Source organism: Papaver somniferum, chromosome 8 (assembly GCF_003573695.1).
Source record: "Papaver somniferum cultivar HN1 chromosome 8, ASM357369v1, whole genome shotgun sequence".
NCBI classification, from domain to species: domain Eukaryota; kingdom Viridiplantae; phylum Streptophyta; class Magnoliopsida; order Ranunculales; family Papaveraceae; genus Papaver; species Papaver somniferum.
The window spans coordinates 163,411,555-163,436,589 of NC_039365.1; the positions used below are offsets into that span (position 1 = coordinate 163,411,555).

General features: G+C 36.1%; 3 protein-coding genes, 1 long non-coding RNA gene and 1 pseudogene across 4 annotated transcripts; 4 read left to right on the forward strand and 1 right to left on the reverse strand.

Moving 5' to 3' along the window:
* Nucleotides 1–448: 448 nt before the first annotated feature.
* On the forward strand, nucleotides 449–2,239 carry LOC113304873 (annotated as a pseudogene).
* Nucleotides 2,240–4,741: 2,502 nt separating this feature from the next.
* LOC113304874 lies at nucleotides 4,742–5,405 on the forward strand. The gene is made up of 3 exons (XM_026554006.1): nucleotides 4,742–5,079; nucleotides 5,175–5,219; nucleotides 5,318–5,405. The coding sequence occupies exons 1-3, from the start codon at nucleotides 4,752–4,754 to the stop codon at nucleotides 5,326–5,328; spliced, it is 384 nt and encodes a 127-aa protein (XP_026409791.1). The 5' UTR covers nucleotides 4,742–4,751; the 3' UTR covers nucleotides 5,329–5,405.
* A 139-nt stretch (nucleotides 5,406–5,544) lies between these two features.
* LOC113306358 lies at nucleotides 5,545–6,733 on the forward strand. Its single transcript, XM_026555304.1, has 3 exons — nucleotides 5,545–5,808; nucleotides 5,905–5,995; nucleotides 6,428–6,733. Exons 1-3 carry the CDS (start codon nucleotides 5,573–5,575, stop codon nucleotides 6,731–6,733), a joined length of 633 nt encoding a protein of 210 aa, XP_026411089.1. The 5' UTR covers nucleotides 5,545–5,572.
* A 410-nt stretch (nucleotides 6,734–7,143) lies between these two features.
* On the reverse strand, nucleotides 7,144–8,057 carry LOC113302008. The gene is made up of 2 exons (XR_003336607.1): nucleotides 7,726–8,057; nucleotides 7,144–7,626 (listed from the first exon to the last, which is right to left on the reverse strand). It is a non-coding gene; the product is annotated as an uncharacterized LOC113302008 (long non-coding RNA).
* An 8,919-nt stretch (nucleotides 8,058–16,976) lies between these two features.
* Nucleotides 16,977–18,509, forward strand: LOC113304636 (heat stress transcription factor C-1-like). Its single transcript, XM_026553777.1, has 2 exons — nucleotides 16,977–17,327; nucleotides 17,535–18,509. The coding sequence occupies exons 1-2, from the start codon at nucleotides 17,100–17,102 to the stop codon at nucleotides 18,231–18,233; spliced, it is 927 nt and encodes a 308-aa protein (XP_026409562.1). The 5' UTR covers nucleotides 16,977–17,099; the 3' UTR covers nucleotides 18,234–18,509.
* The last annotated feature ends 6,526 nt before the right edge of the window (nucleotides 18,510–25,035 follow it).

Below are 25,035 nucleotides of genomic sequence, written 5' to 3' on the forward strand. Positions count from 1 at the left end.
AGATTCATTCAAAATTCCACATCTAAGAATAAGTCTTGTCCATTGCAGAACTCAAACGCTGGGGTGTGACCTTACGTCTCCTTAGCGACACTTTTTGTTATTCACCTATCCAGTAATATATGAGCCAAGTCATACAAATTTAGGCCTTTGAAATTTGGCCCTGGATGCGAAAACTTCAAAACTGCCAATTACAATATCTAGGCATGCTAATAGGCGCTTCACAAAGAAATACCACGCTGATTCTTTGCAAAGTGCATACCAAAAATTTTGGCATCTCAGCCAATTAGTGTACCCGATTTTGGGTGGACATTGGGTTGACATACTTTTCTCCGGGTAACTACTGAAATTGACGATTTCCAAATGCAACAAGTCTTTCGATTTTACAAGAAAAGTTCTCAAATAAAATGGGTTCAAGTCTTTAAGAAACTTGACAACAAGAAGCCAAAAAAGAACTAGAATCAGAAAAATCTCTGCTTTCCTCTAAAATCAAACACACTCCACTGAGTTTATTTTTTTCTTTTTCTCTCTTCAACAGTATTCGTTTTTCAATGGCAGGAATTCAAATATTTTCTTCTTTTACTGAAAAACCTCATGTTCTCTCTTCACATTCATTTTCTTCTTTCACTAAATCCCACCATTTTCCTGTTAATTTCAAAACCAATATCTCCAAACCCCTCAACTTTCAATCCAGTATTTCATGTGATTACAAACCCAATTTGAATTCTGCTTCCTCAGATAGCAATTTCAATGAAATTGACGACAAACTAAGAGAAGAATGCGGTGTTGTAGGAATCTATGGCGACCCAGAAGCTTCAAGACTCTGTTACTTGGCTCTCCATGCACTTCAACACCGTGGCCAAGAAGGAGCGGGAATTGTTACAGTTCATGAAAACATTTTGAAATCAGTAACCGGTCTTGGTTTAGTTTCTGAGGTTTTTAATGAATCAAAACTTGATCAACTTCATGGAAATCTATCAATCGGTCACGTTCGTTACTCTACGTCAGGTTCTTCATCAGTACTAAAGAATATTCAACCTTTTGTTGCTAGTTATAGATTTGGTTCAGTTGGCATTGCTCACAATGGAAATTTGGTTAATTATAATTTACTTAGAAATTTTCTTGAAGAAAAAGGTTCAATTTTTAATACAAGTTCAGATACTGAAGTGATTCTTCATTTGATTGCTAAATCAAAAGCTAGACCTTTCATACTTCGAATTATCGATACGTGCGAAAAAATCCAAGGAGCTTATTCAATGGTGTTTATAACAGAAGATAAACTAGTCGCTGTTCGCGATCCTTACGGTTTTCGGCCGTTGGTTATGGGAAGAAGAAGTAATGGAGCTTATGTTTTTGTTTCTGAAACTTGTGCATTAGATTTGGTTGATGCAACTTTCGAAAGAGAAGTGTATCCTGGAGAAGTGATCGTCGTTGAGAAAGATTTAAGTATACAATCATTTTGCTTAATGCCTCGTCGAGATCGTAAAGCTTGTGTTTTCGAACATATTTATTTCTCGCTGCCGAATTCGGTTGTTTTTGGTCTTTCAGTTTATCAAGCCAGAAGAGAATTCGGTGAGATTTTGGCAATGGAAAAGTCCTGCTGAATGCGACTTTGTAATAGCGGTACCTGACTCCGGTGTCGTTGCTGCACTTGGGTATGCATCAGAAGCTGGGAAATCATTTGAACAAGGTCTGATAAGATCACATTACGTTGGAAGAACTTTCATTGAACCAACACAAGGAATTAGAGATTTCGCCGTTAAGTTAAAACTAGCTCCAGTGAAGGCAGTAATTGAAGGTAAAAAAGTTGTTGTTGTGGATGATTCAATTGTTAGAGGAACTACTTCGAAAAACATTGTTAGGCTGTTGAAAGAAGCTGGAGCTAAAGAAGTGCATATGAGAATTGCTAGTCCAACATTGAAATATCCTTGCTATTACGGTGTCGATATTCCGGATTCAAGAAAGTTGATATCGAATCAATTAAGTGTGGAAGAACTTTGTGTATCTATTGGTGCTGATTCACTGGCTTTTCTTCCATTAGGAAAGTTAAAGAATGTGATGGGTGATGGATATTGTTATGCTTGTTTTGATGGAAAATAACCTGTTTTACCACAACCCATTGAATGGGATTGCTAGCTCAAAGAGAGGGGGATAGATACTAGTTCAAAGATAAGAAGATGGAGACTGTGAGGACTGATTCAGCGCCTAAATATATTGAACTGATATGTTTTTTCTTTGGCTAGTGCAGGGATTCGAACGTGCAACCTGAGCTGAAGAGCCATTTGTACTTTTAATTATAGTGACGATGTTAGTATTTATACAGTAGTGGTCCCAAAACTCCCAATCTCATGATACCAGAGCAAGGGGAAAATGGTAATTAGCACAGCCCATGATACATAACACTATCTCCGTTTTAGGAAAAACGATAATTTCACTTTTTCATTTTTGTCTAAAAATAGGTCAAATTGAAAAAGTGAAAGTATCACTTTTCCTAAAACGGAGGGAGTACTAATTACATGCATTTAAGAAAGGGAATTTGTCAGTTGTATCCCAAAATAATAGGCCGACTTAGATGCATGACCCGTCACATTAAAATTTTTGGGATTTGCCTCACCGTCAGTAGATAACGGCACAACTCAGTTACATAGTGGGACCAAGGAAGGGTGTAGTCAACTTGTACAGCTGGTCGAACAGGTGGAAAGATATTATTAGTGGAAAAGATGCATGTATCCTTCAATGAATTTTTTTTCCGGAAGGATAGAACTTGTTAGGATTTGGCAATACAATCAGGGTTTAGAGGTTAGAGTAGATGGCGGGAGAAGGGAGAGTGATAAGTGATTACAGAGGATTTCAGGCGTAAATTTAGGTTATATCCCAAATCTCTTTCGATATCTATCCTTATCACGATGTTTCCCGCCGGAAATTGGTTAGGTTTTTCTCGGATTTTGTTACTATATCAGTTGTATATAAAGAATCAAGGATCTAAGTTTTTTCTATCCTTTTAACCAGTTGATAGAGTATAGCTTCTGGTGAAAACTTAAGTAATTCTAGCGAGTAATTTCTGTTTTTGAAGAAATGGGGAAGAAGATAATGGTTGATGAAGAATTAATGAATAAGAAAACTGTTGTAACCTGTAAGAGGTATAATTCTTCTAACCCTAACCATGTTTATTTGTTTTGTTGCTATAGATGTTCAATATTTATTCTTATTTGGTTGTTTCTTTTGCTCGATTTAAAATTAGTTTTTTTTTTAATCGATCAGTTCAGGTTATTGGGTTAAATGATTTTATTTTCCAATTACATTTAGATTTTTTTTGATTGAAATGTTATATTCTCTGAGTCGATTGAATTTTGTTTTTAGATTAATGGGTTCCTGAAATTGAATTTTCCCTCGTACTGTTAGTTTTGCTCTTGACACTAAAATCTGGGTAGAACTTTTGAGTGCCATGTACATAGCCTGCTTATTTTATGTCTGCTGTGATTTTGGTACTTTCATCGAAAATAGTTTTTAACAATGTCTTAGTTACGAAAAGGTTCAAACAAATGATTTTGATTAAGAAGTAATTATATTCTCATACTGTGTGGTTACAGTGGAACGGATTTTGTTATGGATTAATGAGTTCCTGAAATCAAATCTTCTTTTTCTTATGGGTATAGTCTCTTGATTACGGGTGTTTCTGAGATTACATTTCTTTTTCTATAGCATTACACTTTAGTTTTTGATAATGTAGATATGTTTATTTTGGTGGTATTGGTATGTCGCGTCATGCCTAATAATGGGGTTCTTTATGATATGTTGAAATGTTTGATAGTGATTAAAATTACTTGAGTTTCTGATGATCTTTATGCAACTACTGTTGTTTAATTAATGGAATCCTGTCATGTAGCATATGCCTTGCTTATGCAATTGTCTTAATTCCTTGTATTTGTGAATTGCTCTATACTTTTTGTGTCTACAAATGTTTCTTATGCATATCTATGATAACTTATTTTGAATGTTAGTGACTTGTTTTTGTTGTTGTTCTCTTGTAGTAACATGGAACCTGGACATTTGGCTCAAATAGTTGGAGGAAACACGCCCAAGCAAATCAGAAGTAATTTATCTCTTTGGTCATAATATGTTAGTAAAGATGATATTTTTCTGTTAGCTGATCGGTAGCACTTGTTGAGACGGGAATCATATTTTCTTGTGCTAAACCATGCTTTAGCTGATTTTTCTTAGCGACGGGGATCATATTTTGTTGTGCATCTTTGTTGTGCTTCGTATGTCCTTGTCCTTCGCTGATCGGTAGCACCATTTTGCTGTTCATTCACTTATTTATTATTTTCTCACCAATCATCAGTGTCATGACATTCTTAGGAGTGCATTAGTTGGGTGCAGTTTGATATGGATGTTTCTGTTTGACCATGTGATCGTGTTCTCATGTATGAAGGTCATCCTCATATTTCGTTTTCCTATTTCTTTCTTTGGATAATTTCTCAATCCTAACTTAGGATGATACAAAAGTTACGGCGTAAATGGTAATCCTTTTTATTGCTTACAGTTTGATTGTTTGTCTGCAAGTGTTATAGTATGATGTATGTTGGTGATAATGTTTTTTTTAGCATATGATGAATATCTTGTAGTGATAATGCTCTTTGTTATGTAACAGGGATTCAACACCTCAGAAAGGGCCAAGGGCAACTTTATCTCCCAGGAAAAGCCCAAGGCTATTTGAAAAAGCTAAAAAGACAATTGGTGTTAATTTAGCTAAGATGGTTCTGGATTTTGAGAACCATGTTGAGGAGCCGACACAGGCTAGCATTCAGGGCATTGTGAATCTAGATGATGATTCACTAGGTACTGAATTCTGGAAATCAACCGCGGATAAAGTAGATGTTGTTGAAGAAGATGTCAATGCGACTAAGGAATCAGTGTTGCACCTTCAGAATGTTAATGCAAATGATTGTCACCCGGAAGACCAACCATGGAGCCAACCACTCATATACAGTAAGGGTGAAGATGATGCAGATTGGAAGGAGTTTTTACACAATTTTAGTATGAAAAGCAGTGCTGGTAAGGATAGTGAGGAAGACGATGAAGGTAATGTTCATATTTTGAAATTTTAGAAATAATCGATTATGTTATGTTTGCAATTTGATATTAATGTGTATTTTTATATGCTTCTGAACATGTAGATGATCATTATGACCAGTTGTTGGAGGAGGATGATGAAGTTGAAGGTAGTGTTGGTTTCTCTTTTAAATTTTGGTTTTTATAATGATATAATGATACCCGATGTGTTAATTACTTTTTCCTTGTTGATTGTCATGACATGCAGTTGTCAAATAAGTTAAGGAACCACTGATTGATTTTGAGATTGCAGAGGGTAAAGGGAAGGAAATTTTTAATGGCTCGGAAGATGATTATGGTCCTGAAATGGTTGGTAGGCCATTACCTAATCATGAAGTTAGAGTGATTGATAATGGGCAACAGTGGTTCGATAACAGTGATTTTGAAGATTTCCTTGCTGCTGCTGATTCAGTGGATCATGAGTTATTCCCTGAACCAGAAAATGAAGTACAAGTTGTAGTTGATGACAGAATTGATAAGGGGATGGAATTTCCTGAAGAGGAAGTTTAAGAAAAAAGGGGAATATAAGGTGCAAGGAGCGGTTGCTGGAAGGATTTATGAAGTGACAAGCATACATAATACGGTGTTCACTGTTGACCTTGAGAAACATACTTGCAGTTGTATGCAGTGGCAGTTAAGGTGTTTCCCCTGCCAACACTCGGTCTGTGCTTTACTGCAAATCAGACCCAATTGGGTTGAGTAAGTGTTCAGAGCCCATATGTAGTTTGATTAATGATTCTTTCTTTATTGGCAATATATTAAGTCTGTTTGTTTTTCTTTTGCATATTTTTACAGGTATTGTGCTAGATACTATTCAGTGGATAACTACAGGACCACGTATGCCCCTGATATGGTACTATTGGAAGGGCCTGAAGACTGGGAGGAGGTTCTTTTCTAACTCTCAACTATACATATTTACTTGGTTTTAATTGAATCTGATCTATTTGTGGAGTATGAACTTAGACAACCTTCTATATTACATTATTAGGTTTGCCTTACATATATGTGTGTATCTAATAATGTACAATTATGATACAAAGTACTGTGTGAAATATCTGAACTCATTTCTTGTATGAATCTTATACCTACACGATGTATTTTAGTGCTTGGAAGCAGATTTCAGACCCTGCAATAACATATATAGTAGATATCTAGGATGTTCAATTTTTACAACGGCTAAGTAATCATTTTTCGTATATTTTTGTTCATTCTTTGTTTTCCTAGATGTGTCTATTACTTGGGCAGATCGCTGTACACCTGTTACTAGTTTGTTCATCTCTTATGCAATATGAACTTGCTTTTTTCTTGTCTTATGCAGCCAAGAACAACTATTGTTCCTCCGTTGCTCATTAGGAAACCAGGCAGGCATATGAAGAACAGAAGAAAGGCCTATAATGAGACCCTATCCGAGAAGAAAGTCAGGTGCTGCAGCAAATGCAAGCTGCCTGGACACAACAAAACAACTTGTCCTGGTGGTGCAATTGGTTCTAATCCAAAGGAAAAGAGGTCTGGATCTGAAGAAGGGGGACTGACGTTCCAAGCCCAATCATCATCACAAGCTGGAAGTGTTGGTGGTTCTATGCCTGCAACGAAGAAGCCAAGAAAAGCTTCGACTCAGCAGTAGTGTTCTATGAAGATTTACTTGAAGTGAGACCTATGAAACTTCCTGCATTTGCTCTGTTTATTTGGTTCTGTTTTAGTTTAGCTTTTATTTTGTTTGGATATTAGCCATCTCCCAGAGATATTGTTTTTGGATGCTTTGAGTATTGGATCTTTGATTCAATGTTATCAATAAATGGTAGTGTTAGTGTCATTAGCTTGCCTTGCTCTGTTTTTACGATTTGATGGTTCTTCTGTCTGGTTTCTAACATGTGAACAAGACAAAGTTTGTCGATGACATCTCCTAAAGAAACGAGGAAACAAGTTTAACTGAAGGGTATATTGGGCATCTCAGGTCACCCTAAATGTGCCACATGTCAGTTAACACCAGTTAACTTGTAACTGGATGAAAATCTTTGTAACGGGACTACTTTGTAAGTTTTCAAAAAAACGGAATTATTTTATAAACAACTTAACAAAATAGGACATATCTGTAAATGACCCTTTAAGAAAAGAAAAGCATCTCATAAGAGTTCAGTTACAGATTCCCTAGCAACTCCAAACTGCAAGACACCATGCACAATTCAAAGAGAAAATGAGAAAGAAAAATCACTCCATGTTCGAGCTTACTACTGAAGGAGGTAATTACCCAACTCTTTAATAACACCATCTATAAGGCCAATAACAGCATCCGGACTATGAACATCTTCCGTTCCTTTCTCATACTCTATCCACCATTTCACTTTACTACCAGACTCTTCAATATCATCAATATCTTTAGGAGTTATAGTCACCGTGACATCAAAACTCTTATATTAAGCCATTAAATCTCCTCCCAAAACGCTTAATGTGAATGACCTGTTTCGTCGTCCACGGATTTAAACATTTCCTTAAGCACCATTACTTTGGAAGATACTTCTATACATACATGAGCACATGAAATCAAATCAGTTCATCGTTATTAATTATAAAGACTAACAAAGCATATTAACATTAGATTTGTTTCTGATTTCTTACCTGGTATAACATATTTCTATAACCTAATGGAACCCAAACTTATGCCATCACCCTTAACAATTTTGATACTCTTGAAGTAATCAGGAAAAATTGTTGCACTATATTGTGCCTATACAAACTATATAACTTGTCTGCAGAACATTTGAGTTCAGTTTCAATCTGAGCCCCAACAATTTGGGTCATCCCAATCAAAACTAGTACGAGTAATCCTAGTCTAAGAAAGGTTTGTACCATGCTGATTACTTTTGCCATATTGATTGTAGCAAATTTAAGAGATATTCTAGTAAGTTTCAAAATAGGAGTGCGGTTGGATTGGGATGGAAGTAAGTGAAATGAGATGAATGGGTTTATATACTATGCAAAAACCATATCCCACGAATTCTATAAGATAGTCTGGTACATGCATTAGCTATACTGAATAATATATCAATAGGTAACTATCCTAGTTAGGTATTGATGATATATTTGGTTTGATCTCCACTAAGTTTTTTTTTGAATGCAGGAATTACTATATAATGGTTTGTCCACTCGTATTTGCACATTATGAGAACTATCAACGCTAACTAGTTAAAGGGACTTTTGAGTACTAACTGTGTAACATAGTGTAATGTCCATAGCCAATTAGTCATTTTCTTGGTCATATGTCTGTGGTCCAACAAACAAGTGGAACATTGATTAAGAAAAAACTAACCCCAAATATATCAGATAACCCTGATGTAAATGGTTGGGTTCTAATGGAATTATTTGAAAATGAGGAACCTCAAAAAAAATCATGTAAAAGTAAATAAATAAATTGTTACTATCAAGTCTGCCTCCTAATAACAAGTACCTTTCTTCGAAAGCCAATCACAGAATGATCATACTTTTTGTAATTCGATTACAAAATGATCATATTTTTGTAATTCATTTACAAAATGGTTTTTTTCCATCCGATTTAACATTTTTGAGTAAAACGGTGTTATCTTTTCCGAAAATACCCTTCCTAGTTAACTAATTGGTTGAAGTGGTGGTAATGAAGCGGCAATGGTGGTGCTGGAGCTTAAGAATCTCTGCTAAACCCCGAGGGGAAGCGGTGAACCCTTTGGGTGAATGCGGTGTAACGATCCTGAATGCGGTTTTACGATCCTGAATGCGGTGTAACGATATGTAAGTGGCACCACCACCACCTACAAATAGCACCAGCGTCAAAAAATTATAATGAAAACAAAAGTTAAAAGTGTGTTTTGAGGGATAAATATGAAGGACACATAGGTAAATTTCATTAACATATTTAACTGTGAGTCACCACGTAACTCTCTTTTTAACGGAAGTATGATCATTTTTTTAATAGTTTGTAACAGTAGGATGTTTTTGGGAATCTGGTCCTAATACTAGGACTGTTTTGTACATTTTCCCTTCTTTAAAATATGAAAAAACTTACTAAACAATCTCGAATATCATATAGTATGCACACAGGTCCCCCGATCAACTGTGTGATAACTTTTGATAAGAAAGTGTAACGGTGTAAGTTGTAATAGGAACAAAATAATCGTATTATTTTGGGAAATGTATAAATCAGTCATACAATTAGGACCCGATTTACAAATTGATCATATTGTTAAAATCAATTGACAAAAGAGTTACATTTCTGTTAAAATGGGTGTTAAGTGGTTGGGCCCGACAAAGTCAGAGTTAAAATCAGAGGGTATTTTACATCTCTATCCTTAACCTAACCACAGTAGACCAGAGACCACAGATCTTATTAGCGTTAATCTCGAGAATGACTTATACGCGCAAGATTAGTCCAAGTAAATCGGATTCTATAGCAATTTAGGGTTTTCATTAGGATATCATTTTCTTCTCAGTCGTTTCTTTATCTAAAGTCTCTGCAAAAATGGCGATGAACAAAATATCGAGAGATTTCGATTGGTTTTCACTGCAAACAGATGAATAAATAGATTATGGAGTTCCGGTGTATAGTTTTGATCCATCTATAGTGCTACTTTTTGAAGATTTTCAAGCAAAGAAGGTAGCTGGTTGTTAATCACAATTATAAGAAGACTTTCAAGCAAAGAAGATTTACAAGATATCACTATGTATGCGAACATCATGAGGTTGGTAATCACAACCTGTTTCAGTCAATTTCATATTAGATTTCAGAAACCTTAATTATACATTTCCCTTTTTTTTTCATAAACCCTAATTAGTGGAAATTGGGTATTTTATCACTGAAGAATGAGAGGTTAAGAGTGAAAGAAATCGCAAACATATCTTTATATATTTCCGGGGTTGTTGTTGTTAGAACATGGACATCCAACTCAAAACCAATTGGCAATGAGTGGATTGGTCCCAAGGATTATAAACCGGAAGATCTTAGAAACCCAAACAATGTGGAACTAATAATCTCAACAGCTGTCAGTTCAGAGATCGAGCAGATGAAGATGGGTTTAATCTTCAAACCCAGAAGTCATTTGAAGATTTAAAAGGGGCTATGTGGAGTTGGAGTTCGAGAAGCTATATAAATTGTTGGTAATTTGAGTTTAAGATGAATTTAAGGTTCTTCGTGAGATGTTGGTTTTAGTGAATTCATATGAAGGGAGATGGGCTTAGAAGCTACAAGAATCAAGGAAACTATAATGGTTGTTGAGATGAGTTTGCGGTTGAGTAGGAGAAGTGGCTATGTGTTGGAAGCTGAGACCAAGAGAAAAAATGGTTATGAGTTGAGCTGGATGTGTATGTTAGTGATTGAAGTCAACAGTGCATGGTGTTTATAAGTTGATGCTGATGCTGCCAGTAACGGTGCAGTGGCTATGGAGACAATGAAGTTGCAGTTCGGTGAGATGGTGTAGGGTAGTGATGATAGAGTCTGTAATGGTTTTGAGTAGTAGATGTGATGTTGTTGGTGGTTAAGAAGAAGTTGTTCCTGCAATGAGTTTGTGATTGTGCTGGTGACAATGAAGGAATTGATGGTGGTTTGCCTGAAATTTATGCGAAGTTTGGTTGTTGTGCCTGAATGGATACTTGACATCTATGTATGATTGAATTGTGAATGCATAACTGCAGGTGGAAGCAAGAGGTGAGAAATTGTTTCTGAATGAAATTATAGATGAATGTTAGGATTGAATGTAGGGAAGCTGGAAGAATGTGTGTTGTTGAGTTTATAAGATTGCAGGGGAGAATTTGTATTGAGTTGATTTACAGGCAATGATTAGTTGTGCCATGAACTGGTTTGTGGTAATGAAGTTGCTGCTTTGTGGTATTGAGCTAAATTGTCAGAGAAATGGAAGAAATGGTGGAGTTTGATGTAGAAACTGAGATGATGGGCGAATAGGTTAACTGCAGTTAAATAAAATGAGTTAGGATGAAGAGTATTTTAGAGAAGATTAACACCATTTTTTGCCAAAACCGTTATGTCCCAAAGTATGATTATTTTGTAAGCCTTTTACAAAATTATGATCATTTTATAATTGAATTATAAAAAGTATGACCATTTTGTACGTGGCCTTATTGTTTTTATTAACAAAATCTTGTGAAACTCTATTTCGGTTTGATGAAAATAAGAAAAATATTCAAAATTCACCGGTGGGAATAATTGATAATCTCAATGTTTCCATCCAGATAACCATCCCATCAATTGGGATTCAAGAAGCTCAACTTTTAGTAGAAGCATAGGATTGTTTTTTTATTCCTCCCTTCCGTCAATAGAAACCAATTAATCCTAACTCCTAAGAGCAAGGGCTATGGGTAGTGTCACCCTTTCAAATGAAAGAGTACACTACCAATTTGAGCAAATTAGGCTCTCCTATGGATAGGTTTCAACTCATTTTTCCTCCAAATCCTTCCACACACTCGTTCAGAGGAACGAGTGGTTGGGAGTTTCACACTAGACGGGGGACTATCCCCCATAAGAAAAAATAACAATAAACGGGAGACAGTCTCCCGTTTGTTTTTTTTTCTTTTACGGGGGACAATTCCCTGTTTATTTTATTTTTTTCTTTACGGGTGACTGTCCCTCGTTTCATGAGTTTTTAAGATAAAAACGGGAGACTGTCTCCCGTTTGGTATTTGAATTTTGTTCCCCCAACGGCTACATTTGAGCCTATAAAACCAACCCATAAAACTCTTTTCTCTTCATTCCATTTCAACTCCAACTCAATTTCATTCTACTCCATTTTAGTTTTGAAGTTCTCTTCTTCTCTTTATCCATGTCTTCTTCGTCAACACCGACCCCTTCAACCCAAAAAGCTCAAAAAGCTCGTAGGAAACAACAAATTAAATTTACTACGGAGGAAGATGTAGCTCTTTGCGAAGCACATATATCAATAACGGTTGATGGTAGTGTTGGTGTGCATCAAGGAAAAACCAAATATTGGGATCGTATTATTCCATTATTTATCGAGAAAATGAAAGGTAACCCAAATGATAGGGACAAAACTAGTTTAGATATATATGCTATAAAGAAAGACATTAAGCTATTTGTCGCCGCTCTTGGAATTTTTTTTCGAGGAGGACGAATAAGTGGTTACGGGGCCGAGCACACGGTAAGTATTTTTGTTTTTTACGTATTTCTTATTATGTTTGTAAAAATGAATACTCATATGATAAGTTTACATTGTAGATGATACGTGGTCGGTGTGACTTCCACAAGCTACATGGGAGACTCTTCATCCTTGATGAGTGTTACGAGTTATACAAGAATGAACCCGGTTACGATTACACCAAGTATGTTGAAGTACCCCCACTACCCCCACCACCCGTGGTCCAAGTTGTTGATGATGATGGTGCTGAGGGTGTCGATGGTGTCCAACGTGTCGATGATGTCGAGGAGGAAGAGACGGGCGTCGATTGTAATACAAAACAAACGAGTGACGCTCAAGGGAAAAAAAAGGGGACCCGGGATTATGTTTTCCCCATTCTCACCAATTTCTTCTTCACTATCATTCGGCTCCAAATTCTCATGAATATCTTCTTCATCATCACTTTCTTGCTCGGTTGCTTTGGCTTTCCTTTTCCCCTTTTCTAGTGCTTTCTTCTTTTCAGCGGCTTTTTTTTTTCTCGGCTTTATCGAAAATAAGTTGAGATAAATTGGGCAAAAGGTTTTCAACATACTCCAAGCAAGTTTCTCTATTTTCCTTATCACACCAATTTACATAATCTAGCTTTACTCTTTTTCATACTTCTAAACCCGTCAACCAAGAGAAGTCATTGGGTGTGAGCCCTATTTCAAATGTAGGAAAATGAAAAGTATTTGTAGATTTCCAAAACCGCTCAACAATTACGTGTGTGAGTTGTTGATCATCTTTCGAAACATTTATCTCAAGTAATCGACCCAATCCACATTGGTCCACAAACAACTTACATTTTTCATTTTTACATACAATTTCATACAAATTATGCATATTGCTCCATCCATCTCTAAATCTAATTGAAGGTTCACCATCTACAATGTCAAGAGTGTTGCATATATGATTTTCTTCACCTTTAGAAGACAAAATAGTGTAATTCATTGTTCTCTATATGAACCCTAAAACAAGTGTCATTAACCATCTATCCAATATAAATCAATCAAATTAAAACAATGAAACAAGAGGTAAACAAAATTAATTCGCTCAACATTAAGATTAAGCTAAGAATCATACCTTTAATTCGCTCAATTATCCCAATTAGCTCAACACCTTCAAGAATTTAGAAAAAAAATCAAATTAGGGTAACTTTTAACCAAAACCTATATAAGATGATGAAATTAATATCAATAAACGATTTCTTTTGTTAGAATAGGATTTACATCTACTCGTTAATCAATGGGATACATTTATTTTTACAAGAAATCGGATTGCTTATCGTTTTTGAAGATTATAGTGAAGGAGAAGATGAAAAAATCATGAAAATGTTGAAGAAGAATGAAAACATCCAGGAGAATTGCTCCTGATATCGATTTCCTACACAAACGGGGGACCCGTCCCCCTTTTGGATTTTTTTTTCTTTTAGACGGGGGACTGTCCCCGTCAAGATTTCTTTTTATTTCTTACGGGAGAATGTCTCTCGTAAGGTTTCAAAAAAACTATTAAACGGGGGACGGTCCCCCGTCTAATCCTTCTTTTATATTTGCCCACAGTGGCCATCGCGTTCATATGGGTGAGTTAGTCTCCAAATGGAGACTACCCATAGCCTTTGCTCTAAGAGATATTTCACGTGCCTTGATGGAAGCATGACATGTACAGGAGAATCTTAAGAGCAAAGGAAAGTTAGAAGAAAAAAAAAAAGAAAAATCAAACTCCTAACTAAACCGCATCCTGAAAGTAATATTTCACTAACCTATTATATTCGCCAATTATCTGGGAAGGGTCGAAATAATTGCTGAAAAGAATCGTAAGGATCTGAAGCTTAGTGATACAACATTGTTTTCGTTCATTGTTTTCATCCTCAGGTACCATGTATTTTTCAACAGCAAAACCCCATCCAGCCTAATTGATGCTATTTTCTCTGGAAATCTTTCAAACGGAATGGCTGAATTTAATTTCAATTTTGTTGAACTGGATCACCAAACGCATGGAGTGGAAAATTGTTAGAATATGAGCGTTCAACTCAAAACCAATTGACAATGAGTGCAGAGGCCCTAACCTAAAGATTATAAATCGCAGGATCTTAGGATAACCCAGACTTAGAACTAATAGTCTCAACAAAAATTAAGGATATTTTACGGGCACTTTTGAAGTTTTTGGAACAAGAGCAAAGCCCATGATACGTAATACAATCTAATTATATGCATTTAAGGAAAAGAAAAAACACACTAACATATTAGAGTTCGATTACAGATTCTTTGGCAAATCCAAACTACAAAACGTCTTGCACACTTTAAAGAGAATAAGAAAAAGAAGAACCGTTCCACGTTCGAGCTTGTCAGACGATCTCTAAGTAAGCTACTACTGGAGGAGGTAATTACCCAACTCTTTAATAACACCATCTATAAGGCCAATAACAGCATCTGGACTATGAACATCTTTGGTTCGTTTCTCATACTCTATCCACCACTCCACTTTGCAACCAGACTCTTTGATATTATCAATATCTTGAGGAGTCACAGTTATTGTGATATCAAAACTCTTATATAGAATCATTAAATCCCCTCCGAAAACACTGAATGTGATTGACCTATTTTCGTCGTCTACGGATTTAAGCATTTCCTTAAGCACCATTACGTTGGATTAATATTAAGATTAGGATTTGTTTCTCATCTGCATTACATTATGTCTATACAGGTTATAGAACTTGTCGGCAGAACACTTGAGTTCAGTTTCAATTTGAGCTCCAACAATTTGGGTCATCCCAATCAAAACTAGTACGAGAAATCCTAGTCTAAGAAAAGCTTGTACCATTACTTTTATTGATTGTAGCAAATTTTAAGAGATATTATAGTAAGTTTCAGTTAGGACTGTTGTTGGGTTGGGATGATAATAACTGCAATGAGATGAACGGGTTTATATACTACGCAAAGACCATATTCCACAAATTCTATATGATAGATTAGTACAAAAAACTTAAAATCAAGGGATGTTTTGGGAAGAATACTAAAATACCCTTCCCTCGAAATAAAAATCAAAAAACTTAAAATCATATCCCCATTTCCATCTTCACCTCTTATTAATTATTTTTAGGATTAGGAGCTGTGAAACCTAAATATCTCCCTCTCCCTTTCAAATTAGAAAATTTCCCCACTCCCTTTCAAATACTCTTTTCCTTCTCTCCCGGCTCCTCACTTTGAATTTCTTTTTTCTTTTTACATTCGGAAGAGACGAAGAACATGTAGTGATGAAGACCATGCCAGAAGTGATGAAAACATGCCGGAAGTGATGAAGATCATGCCGGTATAGATGAAGACCATGCCGGAAATGATGAAGACCATGCCGGAAATAAAATTTTTTACATCGCCGAAAGTGATGAAGATCATGCCGGAATTGGTGAAGACCATGTCGGAAAATGGTGCCAGCATGCTTGGTAACTAACATTCAATGCCGTAACTAAGTGCCGACATGCTCGATAGAAATCTATAATGCCGGTAGTCAAGTGAAATTTTTTTTAAGTTTCCTGGATATTTTACATCATGTGCCGGCAGAGAAATTTAAGCAAAATAATATGCCGGTATCTGTACTGACATGCTCGAGAATTAACTAACTGTGTCGGAAGACTGATTAAAACCAGGAAAAAAAACCAATACGGAGTAGGTTTTGAATTTCGAACACAGCCAGGAGGGGCTGAAAAGTTATCAGCCAAACTGTTCTTCTGGTCAGTAGATCTGGGTTTTAAAAATTCATTTTTTTGACAAATTCAACTTGAAAAAAGAAAATAAACCTTGTATAGAAGTCTACCTCTGATTTGAATCACATATTTTGGTCACTTCTAATCACTAAAATCTCAAAATTCAAAATCCAAGTTTTTTTTCACTTCTTCTTCTTCTTCCTCTCGAAAACCCCAACTCTCTCAGATGTTTATGAATTTGATTTTCTACTAATTCACCACTAATAATTTAATTTTTAATTAATCCTTAAAATTCCTAGCTAATCAAATCTAATCATAATTATTAATACTAATTATGTAAGGGTAGTTATACCATTATCAAAAATGATAGATAAGGGTGATGTTCTTTTTATTTAGTGACCCTATTTTGGTATTATTTATTTAGTATGCCTCAAAAAAAATTCAGTATGCCACAAATCTAAAATAAGAGAAAAATTCAAAAATTACATGTGGGCATAATCGATAATCTCAATGTTTCCATCCATATAATCACCCCATCAATTGGAATTTAAGAAGCTCAACTTTTGGTAGATGCATAGGATTGTTGTTGTTTTCCTCTCTTCCGTCAACAGAAACCAATTAATCCGGTTTGAACTGTACGCATTACGGCCCTGGAGACTTTTTGCGTGCCTTGATGGAAGCATGACACATACACGAGAATCTTAAGAGCAAAGAAAAGTTAGAAAAATCAAATTCCCAACTAAACCGCATCTAAAATACTGTTTACAGGCTCTATAATCATCTTGTCTTGGTTAAAATTCAGTGTTGACAAATAAAAATGTCTTTGACAAAAATCTTGATCTGTTTTTTCAGATTGCGACCCTTTATACAGTTTTTGGGTCCCTCTCGTGTTTTGTATTAATAATGAAAAACAAATCTGGGTCCTACTTTACAGTTCGAAAATGTAAGGATTCTGATTGGCTCTACTATAACTTGGCCTTTCATATATAGGTAGAACTACATCGAAGTAGGATCAAACTAGCTCTATCAGTAATTTAGTACTGCATGGTTCACAAAATCACAAAAAACACATGTTATCTATTGGTATAAAGAGAGAAAGAGTTTAGGGTTCTTGGGTTAAGAAAAAAGAGTAAGCTAGAATGGAAGGTAGCAGTAGTAATTCAACATCAGCAGCGACGGCAGCGGCACCATTTGTATTGAAGACATACGATATGGTGAATGACCCGTTCACAGAATTGTGGATAGTATGGGGAAGAAGTAATAACAGTTTCATCGTAATGGATCCCTTAGAATTCTCACAGAGAATTTTACCAGTTTATTTCAAACACAATAATTTCTCAAGTTTTGTTCGTCAACTCAACACATATGTGAGTTCATCTCTCTCAAGCTATTCTTTTTGATTTCCGTCTTGGATTCAAAACAGTTATGATTTTATTAAAAGTACTGTGGCAGATTGAAAACAGTGTGACATTTTTCCGATTTCTCCTTTCTCGTTTAGTTTTTTAATATGTGTAAATTTGTGTTGAATTGTATGATTAAATGGTTTATTACATCTTGATTGTGTTCTTAAATAGGGTTTTAGAAAGGTGGATACAGATAGATGGGAATTCGCGCATGAATCTTTCTTGAGAGGCCAAAAACATTTACTAGCAAACGTGGTTAGAAAGAAGTCGTGCAATAACAAGAATTCGTATAGCACTTATCCTTATATGGTGCAAGCAGAGGAAGAGCAAGAAGTGCTATTAATGGAGGTTGGAAGGTTAAGAAGAGAGCAAGAAATCCTAAATGAAGAAGTAGAAGCAATAGATAAACGGTTGCGAACGGCGGAGAGAAGACCCGAACAAATGTTGGCTTTTCTTAGTAAAGTTGTCAATGATCCTGAAATTCTTACAAGAATGGTCAAAGAGAAAGAAGCTAAAAATGCAATTTTTAGAGAGAAAAAGAGACGGTTTGTGCTCTCTGCAGCATCTTCATCTTCAACTTCGACACTTGGAGACTATGAACATGAGAGTGAGAATTATCAGTCTATTGCAAGAACAGAATTGATTAAAGCCGAAGATGATGGAGATCATAGTAATTATCAACAGGATGAGGGTATGTTAAGGTCATATTCAACAGTGGGTCATCATCAACTGTATGGTTTTGATTCTTTTGAATCATCACAAGATAAGTATCATCAACAGATAGAGCCTTTCTTTTATTCATCTGATCAAATGGAAGAGGCAGCGCGCACAATTCCTTATCCATTTTCTCTACTGGAAAGTGGCTTTTAATAGTCAATCTATCTATCTATCTATCTATCTATATATATTATAGAAGCATGGGTTTCCATACGTTGGACCATCAGCTGGCCTGATAGGGTATGGATAATTCTTGCAGATGCGCTCCAACCAAAAAAAAAAAAAAATGAAAAGTAGATGAAGGGGGATAACGGTAATACTAATAGTGTATCTGATTATTTGTTTTTGTTCTTTGAAGCAATATCTGATTATTTGTTGGTTGTATAATGATACTTTGCATTATATTTTATGCGTTAGGTACCTAATTAATTTCTATAAAATTTAGATGGATTGTGTGTAAAAGTTTAGCTTGTGCAAATCATCAGATCAAACAATTCTATGCTTTAAAAAAAAAAAAAACAAACAATTCTAGTGTTAATGTTAAAATGTTTTTACTGCATGTAACTTCCTCGATTAGCATTCTGCTACGAGGTTTACTGGCCTAGGATAATGTTTTTCTTTACGTAATTGTCATGGCGGTTCTCAATGAAACGAAGTCCGTGAAGGCGGTTTGTGTGGCATTTCCTTTTACGTAGGCATCAAAGAAGACACTTGATAAATGACGCTAGGCGTAGACAAATAATATGGTAAAGGACCTAGAATCTGTACCGAAAATATCTTCAAAAAGGAGAATGGAAAGGAGAATAAAGAAAAGCGAACAACATCTGCCATCATCATCTGTGACAAGTAAATTTGGGGAAAAAAGCATCTCATTACATGGGCCTGGCCACAAGAAAAAACCTTTTTGGATGGACCCGACAAAGACATTATGTTTATGATACGTGCACAAGTTTTACAGGTGGCGGATCTATTATGAAAAGAAAAACAGTGACTGCACAGTAAAAACTCAGCGACACTACATAAAACTTCTATCGACTGACGTGGGAAATATTGTACACCGCCTTCGGGGGCGATTTCTTAGTAGGGTAGGGAGTATGTGGGTCACTGCCCCTACTAGACTTTGGTTCGAGAACCTATAATTACCTACTACACGTGTTTATTTTTCTTACGCCAAGTTGACTTTTAGTGGGTTTTGGGAGGTAACAAATTTCATATACTTTGCCCCATGATAAATTTCGTTCTTACTAAAATTGTTTGTTGGCTTCCATGAAAAAAGAATCCTCGCTCCTAATTAGTTCAAAACTTTGAAAGAATTACAAGACATTGCATCTTTATATCAAGAAATAAATATAAATATATCATGGAGTTCTTTGTTCTATATTTCCTGAAGGTAAAAAGAAACATACCGAAAAAAATTCCAGAGAGGGATTAAGCTCGCCAAACAAGTGAGCGATACACGAAGGAGAAGAGGTTAACTACTGATCATATGACTGGTGAGTTACAGCATGAGTTGCTAAAAAGTGAGCCACAACATTGGCCTCCTTTTTGATAAAGCTGAAATCAACAGAAGAAAAGAGACTCAGTTGTCATTGATTTCTTTATGCTCCAGATAAAAATGAAAGAGTCACCTTGAAAGATGACGTGCTTGAGATCCTTATTAATAGCCAGCTCAATACCCATCAAAGCACCTGCAACTTAGCTTCAATAGGGGGGTTGAACTTAAGAACTTTTGTTTTTTATCCTTGAAAACCAGAATTATAGACCAAAGATATAGAGACACAAGCATAACCTTGGGGGTCTGCTTCCCCATCAAAGTTAATTTTGATCTTAGGGTAGAGAGGAGGAGACCACATATCTGTCTGCGACTCCAAAACATCTTTTTGAGTAGGTAGTGCGATAACTTCCTGAGGAGAGAGTTGTAGAGCATCTTGGATCATCTTCTGAAAATTTACTTTGTTATTGTTGAAGAATATATTGTTTATGGTTTTCCATAAACTTCACAGGAGACACGCCCCCATTTTCAGATTCGCATAATCACCACCTTCCAGCAACAAACTCTTAATGTAATCTTGAATTGAGATATTCTTAGTTTCATCATATCTGAATTTCAACGGAGAAGCAAACATAAATGCTTGAGAGACCGGACAATAGAGAAAAAGGTGATCCAAAGTTTCAATAACACCATAGCAAAGCCTCCAATCAACATTGAGATCAGTCGAGAACTTCATAAGTCTTTTACCACTGCAATGTCATCATTGATCGATCTCCAGAGTAACATGTGAATTTTATGGGGTAAAACTTTAACCATTCAAAACTTCTATTAAGGAAAGTCTTCATTACTCCCATCAGAATAGGATGAGGGAAGTCTATTTTGAAGAGTTTAAACAAAAAAAAAATAAAACTTCGCAGAAAAGACCCCATTTGGGCGGTGAATCCACAATAACTTGTCTTCTGAAATTTCATCTGCACTGCTACTAATATGGATATATATAATCGTTGAAACTTTATTATGACAAAATAGTTGTTGAAGTCTATCACTATCCCACCTCATAGAACTCTGGAGAATGAAATCCTTCACTTTTAATGAGTAATTGCTAATATTAAAGCTCAAAGTTGGGGGTCTTATTCTGAACATTAGGCATCCGGGTATCAATTAATGCCAATGATTATATTATCTCCAGTGCTACCAAACCAACAACAATCATCACGTATATCATTCCGGCATCTTAGCATAGATTACCAAGTAGATGATCACTTAAATGCTTTCTTAATATCCCTGAAGTTAATATACTTGAGATACTTGGCTCTCATTAACTGATACCAAGGACAATTTTTATTCTCTAAAAATTTCCACACTGGCTTAGCAATCATAGCTTTGTTAAAGTTTTATGAAGATCTAATACCCAAGACTCCCATGTCTTTAGGTTTTTCAAGTTTATTCCATTTAATAAAATGAGTTTTTCTTACCTCTCTTGAATGTCCCCACAAAAGTTGTGATTAATCCTAGTAAGTCTCTCCAAAATCATCTTAGGAATGATATAAGTCGTCATCTAATACAGGGGGATGAGACCCAACACGTATTTTATTAAGATGCTTCTACCAACATGCGATATATGAGTAGTATTTATTGTCTTCTAAAACTTCAAAAGTAGTATTTCTATGAGCAATTTTAAGAATCTGGTGACCAAGATACTCATTATTGTTAGAGCATTGCTCGGTCAAACTCATAAGTGTTGTTATCTCAAGCTTGTTGTCAAATTTAGTTGATCAAAACTATATCTCAATTTCTATTATACATTTAGTCAAGTCTCGGATTAGGATAAGAATGTGTAGTTGAGTACCAGACATCAGTGGGTTCTACTGCTTAAAGGCGGAGAGCAACAGAAGTTTTTGGATAACTTCTTCAACAAAAGGTAAGTGAAGACTGAACCACCTACTACTCAAGTTTTCACCTTTCTATTTATGAAACAATGTTGCATGACTAAATTAGACATTACATGCATAATAGAAATTTCAATTCAAGTTTATCTTGAGTATTGTTCTCGAAATGTGACTGACTAAGCCTAAGAACATTTGTTCATACTTGATAAATTTGATTAAGAACCGTATATTATTTATGACCTAAATTATGATTCAAGATTTAATCATTTGAAAATAGCTCGGAAAAGTGATATGTGTCATTGATGTTATTCGGGAATGTTTTGAATTGATTATTAGAGAGATAGAGAGCTATTGTAAATCTGGACACAGGACAGTATGCATACCAGTTCACATACTAGGAGAAATGTTATAATTCCAGAGTCGCAGTACATGTACCCTGTACACGTATCGACGTAGCTATAGTTCAGCAACGACTTTTTGGTACACATATCCGGTATCCATACCGTACAAATTATGTTGACTCGTGAACCAGGAAGGTAAGCATACCTAGTATGCAAACCGGAAAAGATGTATGGTTTCTAAATGGGAAAAGGTACGCATACCCAGTATGCAAACCGGAAAAGATATGTGGATTCATAAACCCATTATTGTCTTAAGGGTATACAAACCCGGTACACGTATCATGACAAAAATAGTCACAAACAGGAATACAGTACAGTACCAAGTACACGTACTTACCCTGTCGAATATTTTCATATGCCTCAGAATTATTTCTATGAGATAATCGGCATTTGAACAACTCTATAAAAAACATTATCTAGACATGTTTGATCACAATTGTGACTCAAGATTAAAGTCTTAAAGTGTTATATCAAAATGGTTAAGCTTATAGTTCGACTGGCTAGTTTCGGCTAACCTTTTCTGAAAAAGTCATTGTACACGGTTCGGTTACGGTTCATCCTAACCAGAGTGCATATTCTATTAAGTTAATCCCAAGTCAAGTTTTTCATCTAACAGTGATTATTGATTGCTTGATTCCAAAGCTACCTTATCTTAAATCCAAAGCAACCTTGACCTTGAAAGTCTATATAGGGAGAACCTCTAACAACTGGGATTTTTGAATCCCTGACACTATTCTTGTGTGTGATAGTTGTAAACTAGAGTCGTCCTCTTCTTTAAACCCTTTTAGGTTTAGCGACTAAAAAGAATTCACCTAGGGATTCGTCAAGCCAGGTCCAACTATCTTTATCTGAATAGTTCGCGTATCTTGATCTTGCTTTGTTTGTTGAGGTTTGCTCCAACATGCAAAATAGATAGAAAACACAAAGTTTCTTCATCTCAGACTTTGTGATTCCACAAGTATCTACTTGTGAGGTGAATAATAATATAAGCTGCTCTTCGGGAGTCGTAAGACCTGATTTTGAAGTTTGCTAGACTTTGTCTATTACAATCGATTTACTATCTCACCTCGATCTTTTATCGAAACGAAAATCACATATAGGCTTATCTGTGGGAGGCAGATTGGCTTAAAGTCTTCAATTGAGTTGAGTCAACTCTTAGGTTGTAAAGGACGTCAGCTAAGCGAATCAATTTCGCGGATTCCTTCTGGGATTCAAGAGGCGTAAGAAGCGCGACTGTAACTGAATCACTGTGACGGTAGATTAGGTCTAAATTACCTTCAAGTCCAAAGTTTTGATAGTATGCTAGTTTTGTAGCGGCTTAATACAGTTTGATATTCGAATATGGACAAGGTCCCGGGGTTTTTCCTGCATTTGCGGTTTCCTCGTTAACAAAATTCAGATGTCTATGTTATTTATTTTTCCACATTATAATTGAAATACGTAAATAAATCAAAGTAGATATATACATCTTTGTTTGTTGGATACAACTTTGTTGATCTTGGATATTGGTATTTGGAATCGTCTAAGTACTCTCACGGAATAATCAGGTTCATGGATTTGTTTTTGTTTACATTCTGATTGTGAGATAAAGAGATATAATCTTTTCTTATAATTCCTGATTGAGAGTCATTTAGTTGTAACTCTTGGAATTGCAATTGAGTTTAGTCCATACAGGTTGCCTAAGAAAAATTTGGACTAATACCTTATTGATCTATATTTTTTATAGTACAACATGCTAGCAATATTCATTCTTATGTTAGGACTAATACCTTTATTAAAGTGATGAGCATATTTAAGAATATTTGCGATTTGACCTGACCAAGATGCGTAGGTGCTGAGAATCTTCTGAAGCGTGTTCATCATCTTCTCATCAAGGTTCCCAAAGAGAATTAAATCATCTGCAAACATAAGCTGAGAAATCGAAAGACTATTTCGATAAATCTTGTAGAGAGCATTATTCTCCATAGTTTTCATTAACCAAGTGTTTGAGGGTGAAAACAGTTTATGATGATTTTGGTAATTTCGAGTGTGTGGGTGAGAAACGAGTCTAAACCTTAAACAATGTACTTCAAGGGAGTATTTTTATTCGAGAGATCAATCTGTACAAATCCGACCTAAACCAAGAAATGGCCGTTCCAGAATTCCATCGGTCACAAAGTGAAGGCGAAGGGCTGGTCTAGGGAGGGAAGCGAAGAGAGTGTTGAGACTAGAATAGTTAATTCGGGAAGAGTAATTTTTTGGCGACTTGTATCAGAAAGTGAAAATCTAACATATGGGAAAGCTAACAAGTGATTTCTGAGTGTTGTATTCTCCTGACCAAAACCTATTTATACAAGTCGCAACGAAACGTACCCTGGTCTCGTAAGAAGTGGAAATGGTTGAGTAAATGGAAGAAAGCGGTAACGGGTAACGCCTGGAATTGATGTTACCATAATGAAGGAAACGTTTCACCATTAATCCTTGTATTTACTAACCGCTTCACTCTTATGACACTTTCTTGTAACGGGCGTAGTGTACATCGCATGTTGTAAACCGCCAGACCAATACCCTGATGAGCATCCCCCAGTTTGTGACATGTTTTGATGTCTCGAGTATTTTCGTGGAAAACGTGTGGCATATTGCTATTGTTTGGAAAGTTAAGATTGAGAGGCTTGCCGGTTCGGTGGTGACTTTCGACGACCGAGATTTCACATCTTGAGAGGAAGGTTAGCCGTTGATTGCGGTTACCTTCCGTTGGTAGCCAGTGGCGTGGCCACGGTACTGGCATGGATTGCGCATGCTCTTGGAGTGGCTAATTAGGGTTTGGTGTCGTGATCAAAGAATTGGCATAGCTAAGTATGTGCCGTGACCAAAGAGTTGGCAACGTAGCCAAAGGTTGCCACAAGTCGTTTGGTGGCAAGTTTGTACGGCTGAGATCTGCATCTCAGAAGGAAGTGTAGCCATTGATTGTCGCAACCTTCCGTTTGGAAGCCAGCGGCATGGAGGCGTGGCTGGCATGGCTTTGGCGTGGCCAAATTAGGGCTTTGGCACCGTGGCCAAGAGTTGGCACTGTAGCCAAGAGATTTCCACAAGTCGTTTGGTGGCAAGTTTGTATGGCTGAGATCTACATCTTAGGATGAAGGACAGTCGTTTATTGATGCACCCTTCCGTTTCGCAGCCAGCGGCATGGACGC